The sequence below is a fragment of the Mastomys coucha genome, unplaced genomic scaffold (assembly GCF_008632895.1).
Source record: "Mastomys coucha isolate ucsf_1 unplaced genomic scaffold, UCSF_Mcou_1 pScaffold3, whole genome shotgun sequence".
NCBI lineage: Eukaryota > Metazoa > Chordata > Mammalia > Rodentia > Muridae > Mastomys > Mastomys coucha.
Window position 1 is genome coordinate 11,149,108 of NW_022196909.1, and position 6,996 is coordinate 11,156,103.

The following is a 6,996-nucleotide window of genomic DNA, read 5'->3' on the forward strand; positions in this document are numbered from 1 at the left end:
CCCCCCCCCCGCCCCCAACCTACTCTCTCCTTTAATTTCTGCTTGGCCTGGTTTCAGGCCCACCCAGATTGGAAGGCCCCAGACCCAGACCCAGATGGAACCAGCGCTGGGTGAGCGCTGCTCCTGAGAATGCTCAGTTGCAGGTGTAGGTGTGAGCTTGGTGTTAGAGGTTCTGAAATTAAAAAAAAAAAAAAAAAGAAAAACCCTTGAAATTCCATTCTCATCTACAATGTGATAAAGAAAAGAATTAAAAGCAAAACAAAGCAAGCCCAACTGAGTAGTCCCTGTGATGGTACTTGCCCGACAACTCAGCCACGCAGTGAGACCCTCTCTTAATAAATAGAAGAGAACAACCTAGTCCACCATCCGGACATTGATGTGTTAGAACGGTGGCCCGTGTCAGGACACACCACACACTAGGCCCAAACAGTTCCACGTGTGAGAGGTTTAATTGAGAAGGGGAGAGGGGGCAGTAGTGGAGAGAGAAGAGGGAGAGAGAGGGGGCACAAGAGGAATGTTCCCCTTGTATATATATGGGTTCTGGCCGCAGGTAAAGGTGGGAGGTAAGCCCAATGGATTCTGGGAATATGGCGGCTATTGCCCTGGCAACAGGTCTTTGAGGCCCACCCATTTGACTTCACGGGCTTTGGAGGCCCTGATGCTAATAGGCGTTATCACTCTGGCTGTGGGACTGTGGGACTGGCACAACCTCTCTGGGCCCTGTGTCCTTCCCTCTGTTAGCAGGAGGTTCCAGTGGGGAGGCCATAAAATGTCACACAAACAGTGCCAGCCAGGCCGAAGAGTAGGACCCTCTGGGCCCTGCCAAACACCTCTGTATTTTTTACGGATTTTTCCTGGCTTCTTACAACCAGTCTTTCTTTGGCCTGTGAGTTCCTTCTCCCAGTCAGGACCAGCCATGAATTCTAGTCCAAGCAAGAGACAGTTTGCCTGCTGGGGTCTCAGATGTTGACCCGTGCTGGCAGTAAAAAAAATCCCATGGTTCCTAGTAACAGAGACAGCATGGCTCTTGCTCCTGTCAGGGGCCCATGGTACCTGTCAGCCCTGGGATCTGGGGCTGTTGTCCCCATTAGCTGTGTATAGTGACAGAGATCTCTCAGCCCATGCATGGGACATGCCATGACAGCCATGACAAGGATGAGGTGGACAGCCCTACTTGTGGTTTCGGCCTGGACTAGCAGCTAGCCAACCTGCTGGTAACTGGAAGTGCTCTGGGCGTACAGGGGGGCAGAGAGTTCCAGACAGGAGAAGCTGTACGGTGGCCCGTGGCTACATGAGGAGGTCTGGAGGCTGTGCGGAGGACCTGGGTCTTTTTGCTGAGGCTAGCTGGGTGGTAATGGGTTTGAGGGCCTAGAAGGCAGGCTTTGTTTTTCATATTGCCCCTGGGAATGGCTATAGATAGACCCAGATGGAAGCCAGTGGGATTCTACAGGCTCGGACAGATGGGAGGTGGTCTCTTCCCTCGCCACTGAGGACCGTCCTCTCCTGGCCAGGCTTGCGGGTGCGAGAGGTGCAGATCGAGGTGTCGAGGCAGCAAGTGGAGGAACTCTTCGGGCTCGAGGACTACTGGTGCCAGTGCGTGGCCTGGAGCTCTTCGGGAACCACCAAGAGTCGCCGAGCCTACATCCGCATTGCCTGTATGTGTCTCCCTGATTTTCCCACCCCACCTCCCCACTGAGGTCAGAAAGAGAAATACCCTCCACGGTATGCCAGAGGACATGGGCCAGGCCTCCTCAGGCTCCCGGGTTTCCAGCAGCCCTTACCACCTGCGAAAGGATGCTGGAGGATTCCAGGCAAGGTCCCAGAGTCAGGGAGGGGGGACCCTGTTTCCACAGGTGAAGGGATGCTGTAAGCAGTTCCTTAGGCATGCCCTGCCCCCTAGTGGCCGCGGTGGGCATTTCATGCTCACACCCGCCAATCCCTTGATATTCTTGGAACTCTTCTCCCTCAGACTTGCGCAAGAACTTTGACCAGGAGCCTCTGGCCAAGGAAGTGCCCATGGATCATGAGGTCCTTCTGCAGTGCCGCCCACCAGAGGGAGTGCCTGTGGCAGAGGTGAGGAGGGGGCGTGGCCAGCCGGGTAGGGTATTTACCTGCTGCAGCTCCAGACTTCCTGGGGTCCCTCCTGTCCTTCCGAACCCCATTCACACCGGACCCTACCCATCCCTCCGTAGAGACAGCCTCCCAGGAAGGGTCTTGGTCTCTGACTCCCCTACTTGACATAGACCCAAGAAACCACACTTGTAGATACCACTGGATTTCGGGTGGGTGTGTCCAGGCGTTTATTCACTCCATTAGCTGAAGCCACCTTCCTCTCCCCCCCCAACCCCCACCCTACGCTGATCTAGGTGTTCACAGGGGATATGTAGCCTTGTACCAAAGGATGGGCCTCTCATTCATGTCTTAGCTGTCCAGCCCCTAAACTTTCTGTACTGGTCACTTGGCCTCTTCTGCGTGTGCCCTCCTAAGCGGTGGGGTAAGGTGAGCCCCTGAGTGGTGGTTGCCACCTGTTGGGCGTTGATCTCCTCAGCAGCCCTGCAGTGTGGGCACGGCCACCGTTTAGAGATGAGAGGGATGGGGTTATGAATGCCAGTCAGTGGCGGCGCTGAGGACTGAACCCAGGGTCCTGCTGCTTTTAGTAACACAGGGAGGGTCAGACAGGGCAGCCTATGCTTGCTTGGTACCGCTCTGAGCCCAGCAGGTCGCGTTCATCTGAGCCCCATGGGTGGGTGCCATTCATGTTCCACTTTACAGTTGGTAATGTTGAGGCCCTGGCTCCCCTAAGATCGCTCAGCTGGTAAATGATGTTCCCCACAGCGGTGCCGGTACCTGTTGCTGCCGGGGGTGAACCTAGGTATAGGTGTGGACACAGGCAGGACCTCTGTTCTAGTTATGTTTGGACCCCTCCATCCCTCTGCAGGAGGCCCATCCCCAGTGTCCATTGGCAGACAATGAGTCTTCACCGCCCCCCCTCCCTCCACAGGTGGAATGGCTCAAGAATGAAGATGTCATCGACCCTGCTCAGGACACTAACTTCCTGCTCACCATTGACCACAACCTCATCATCCGCCAGGCGCGCCTCTCAGACACAGCCAACTACACCTGCGTGGCTAAGAATATTGTGGCCAAGCGCCGGAGCACCACGGCCACAGTCATCGTCTATGGTGTGGATGGGTGTTTGCTGGCGTGGGCTGTGATTATCCTGGGTGCCCTCTGGTGGGAGCTCTCGGGCACTGTAGGGAGGCCTGAAGTAATAGGCCCCCTCCCTCCCCACACACCCTACCACCACTACCTCCAGGAGGCCATTGGGCCCCCTAAACTGTATGGAGAGGCAACCCAGAAAGATAGGTGGCCAAGTCAGTTCTCTGGGCGCACTCCCTACTTCTCAGGACACCTTGGCCCTCTCTAAAAAAAGACCCAATTCAGCAGGGCAGTGGCGGCGCACGCCTTTAATCCCAGCACTTGGGAGGCAGAGGCAGGCGGATTTCTGAGATTGAGGCCAGTCTGGTCTACAGAGTGAGTTCCAGGACAGCCAGGGCTACACAGAGAAACCCTGTCTTGAAAAACCAAAAACAAAAAAAGAAAGAAAGACCCAATTCTCCTGAGTTAGTCCCAAGGCAAGGTTGCAGCCAGCCAGACAAGTCATTTGTTCCAGAAGAGATAAGGATGCTATCCAGGGGGCTGGAGAGATGGCTCAGTGGGTAAGAGCACTGACTGCTCTTCTAGAGGTCCTGAGTTCAATTCCCAGCAACCACATGGTGGCTCACAACCATCTGTAATGAGATCTGACGCCCTCTTCTGGTGTGTTTGAAGACAGCTACAGTGTACTCATCACATATATAAAATAAATAAATAAAATCTTTAAAAAAAAATAAAAAAGAGCCAGGCGGTGGTGGCACACGCCTTTAATCCCAGCACTTGGGAGGCAGAGGCAGGTGGATTTCCAAGTTCGAGGCCAGCCTGGTCTACAGAGTGAGTTCCAGGACAGCTAGGGCTACACAGAGAAACCCTGTCTCGAAAAACCAAAACCAAATAAAAGGATGCTATCCAGGCCTGCCTGCTGCTCTCTCTGGGCCCAAGGATAGACGGGAAGACCACAGTGGAGGTAGCTGAAATTTAGTAGGGAGTCAGCCTGAGATTTAGTTCCAGCCAAATCCCAGGTACCCCATCATACACTGGGTGGCCATGGTTAGGTGTTATCCCTCTAGCAACTTTACTGCATCACTATACAACTGGCCAGGATGAGATAGTAGTGTCTTGGTGCCCAGCCCCACAGGTGAATGGTTCCAACCAGAGTGGCTGGGTTAGTAAAGGTGGGTGATGGGCTGAAGATAACCTGGAGGAAACCAGATCCATGTTAATCATGCGATGGCCCATCCCTACAGTGAATGGAGGCTGGTCCAGCTGGGCAGAGTGGTCACCCTGCTCCAATCGCTGCGGCCGAGGCTGGCAGAAGCGTACCCGGACCTGTACCAACCCAGCCCCGCTCAATGGAGGTGCCTTCTGTGAAGGACAGGCCTTCCAGAAGACGGCTTGCACCACCGTGTGCCCAGGTTAGGAGCCACAAGCCTACCCAGGCTCCTCTGCCTATGGGATATGTATAGTGTTGGCACGGAACCTTCTCCCAGTAGCAAAGAGTGCAGAGCCCGGGTCCTCGGGGTACTCTATGGTCTCTGGTTTCTGATTCTGTCCCAGGCTGCTTGGGAGCTGGGATCAGAGGCAGTGAGCTGCAGCTGGACAGGGCTGAGTCTGCCCTCAGGAACTGCTAGGGTCCCAGAGAGAGCTCCCTGCATGTTATCTGTTGAGATGCCCGTTGGTTCTGGGTTCTTCTGCCCATCTGTGCCTGTGCTTGGTTGTGACCGAGTGACTGTTTTCTCGTACAGGTCTAGGTCTCGGTCTCTCTCTCTCTCTCTCTCTCTCTCTCTCTCTCTCTCTCTCTCTCTCTTCCCCTCCCTTCCTCCCTCCCTCCCTCTCTCTCTCTGTGCCAGCAACCTTGAGTATCTCTATCCTTGTCTACTGAGTGCATCTTAACTGTCCCCAGCCCAAGGCTGTGGGGGATATGGTATTGATTGGCGTGCATACGTATGTACGTACGTGTATGCTAATTCTTTCCATGTTCCCGCTTGAATGCGTAACTGCGTGTCCATTCCTGCAGTGGACGGAGCGTGGACTGAGTGGAGCAAATGGTCAGCCTGCAGCACCGAGTGTGCGCACTGGCGCAGCCGCGAGTGCATGGCACCGCCGCCCCAGAACGGAGGCCGCGACTGCAGCGGGACACTACTTGATTCCAAGAACTGTACCGATGGGCTGTGTGTGCTGAGTGAGTGCTCTGGAGTTGGGTGACAGGCCCCTCTGCCCTGGTCCAGCCTTAGTCCACTGTGCTCACCCTGAGCAGAGCAGCCCTAGAGCCTCTGTCCCACCCCCATGCCAGCCCTTCATCTCATCCATACCACGCCCCCATCACCTCCTCTGCCACCCTTTCTCTGTCACCTGGGTCATCATCTTTCCCTTTATTTCCCTTGACAGATCAGAGAACTCTAAACGACCCTAAAAGCCACCGTAAGTCCCATTTCATGCCTCTCTTCTTTCTTCTGGGGATTCCTGGCTCTCCTTGGCTGGCTTTCATGGGTGTGGGGCCCCAAGGCAGGGAGAGTTGATGTTGTTTCCTCCCAGTAAAACCCCATAGGATCCCTGCACCTCATGCATGCTGCCACATTCCTGTCATGGAGAGGCAATGAAACTCTCGGCTGACAGAAAGGTCCCGGACTCCCCCTTCCACCACCCCCCCCCCCGTTACAGAACAGGAAACTGAGTCTCAGAGCAGAGAGAAACCTATCCAGGGAGCAAACCAGGGAGTGGCACAGCCAGGACCCAGATATTTTTGTGGCCAAAGCCGGTGGACTTAATCTTTGTCCCTCTTCTCTGGGACATGCTGGTAGACATGCCTGTCTACTTCTGTGCACCACACCATATCTATCCCTAGCAACCGGGCCACACCTCCCAACTTAACCCTGGTCAGAGTGCTGCTTCCTTGAGTCAGGTCCCAGAGGTCTCTCCTCCCACCCCAAGAGCCCTTACCGCTATGACAGCAATATCAGGGCAACACAGCTTCTCCTTCAGACCAGCCCATGATAATTAAAGAGCAATTTCTAGATCATTCTGGAATCGTAAACTCTGCTGGGAAGTCTTCAACTCACTGAGAGGCCAGGCCTGGGGCTGATTTAGAGAGTATAAATCGCCAAGCAAGTGCCCCCCCCAGTGTGAGCGTGGACATTAGAGTGTGGAGCCGAGCTTAGGGATGAGCCTGTTCCTGCTGGGACAGGAGCCTCCAGAGAAGTAGGAGCCCAGCCCTGAGGAAGAATCTAGCGCTTCCCAGGTTGCCAGGACACTGGGTTGGGGGTGCCCAAGTGAGACTGTCGAGGTGAGGTATAGAGACAGTGTTTCCAGTGCAGGAGGCCATGGCCTCCCATGCTACGGGGCATGGGTGTAGGCTCGCCCAAGGATGCAGGAGGCCAAGCTGGACCTCAGGCTACCTCTCCCAGAATTCCCTTTTTTTTTAATGATGCACAGGTGTTTCTTAGCGCTCGCAAAAGAAGTTAGGTCAAGGAGCAGCTGTCAGGTGGCCTTCGCTTTCCTGTGCCCCAGCTGGCTGGTGTGTTAGACGCCCGGATGGCTTTTAAAATTCATATTTCAGTTAATTAAAACTAAGTTCATTAGGAAACACAGCTCCTCAGTTGCACAGGTCCCATCTCAGTCCGTCAGTAGCCACATAAGTCTACTTAAGCATACCCAGGATGAAGGGGACAGGACATTTCCATCCTTTTAGAATGATCTGTGGACCCAGTGAGTAGTTAATTTGCAACCGCAGCCCCCTGCTGGAGGAAGGCGGTGTAGCTGAGCTGTGGCCTCCCCGGGTCCCATCTTTCTTTTTGCTGCCATCTGCTCACCACCTCTCCATCCATTGCTCCACCTCTCACC

The 6,996-nt window shown here is 54.7% G+C and overlaps 1 protein-coding gene across 2 annotated transcripts in view; it reads left to right on the forward strand.

Annotated features, from left to right (window-relative positions):
- The window catches only part of Unc5b (unc-5 netrin receptor B), a 71,161-nt gene that overhangs the window by 51,220 nt on the left and 12,945 nt on the right, over positions 1-6,996 (forward strand). The window contains exons 3-8 of one of the 2 annotated variants that reach the window (XM_031347245.1): positions 1,512-1,655; positions 1,970-2,073; positions 3,002-3,182; positions 4,404-4,571; positions 5,174-5,338; positions 5,545-5,577. In XM_031347245.1, coding sequence (XP_031203105.1) covers positions 1,512-1,655; positions 1,970-2,073; positions 3,002-3,182; positions 4,404-4,571; positions 5,174-5,338; positions 5,545-5,577 — 795 coding nt within the window. The remainder of the gene's footprint in view (positions 1-1,511; positions 1,656-1,969; positions 2,074-3,001; positions 3,183-4,403; positions 4,572-5,173; positions 5,339-5,544; positions 5,578-6,996) is intronic. The other variant, XM_031347247.1, reaches the window with a different exon arrangement.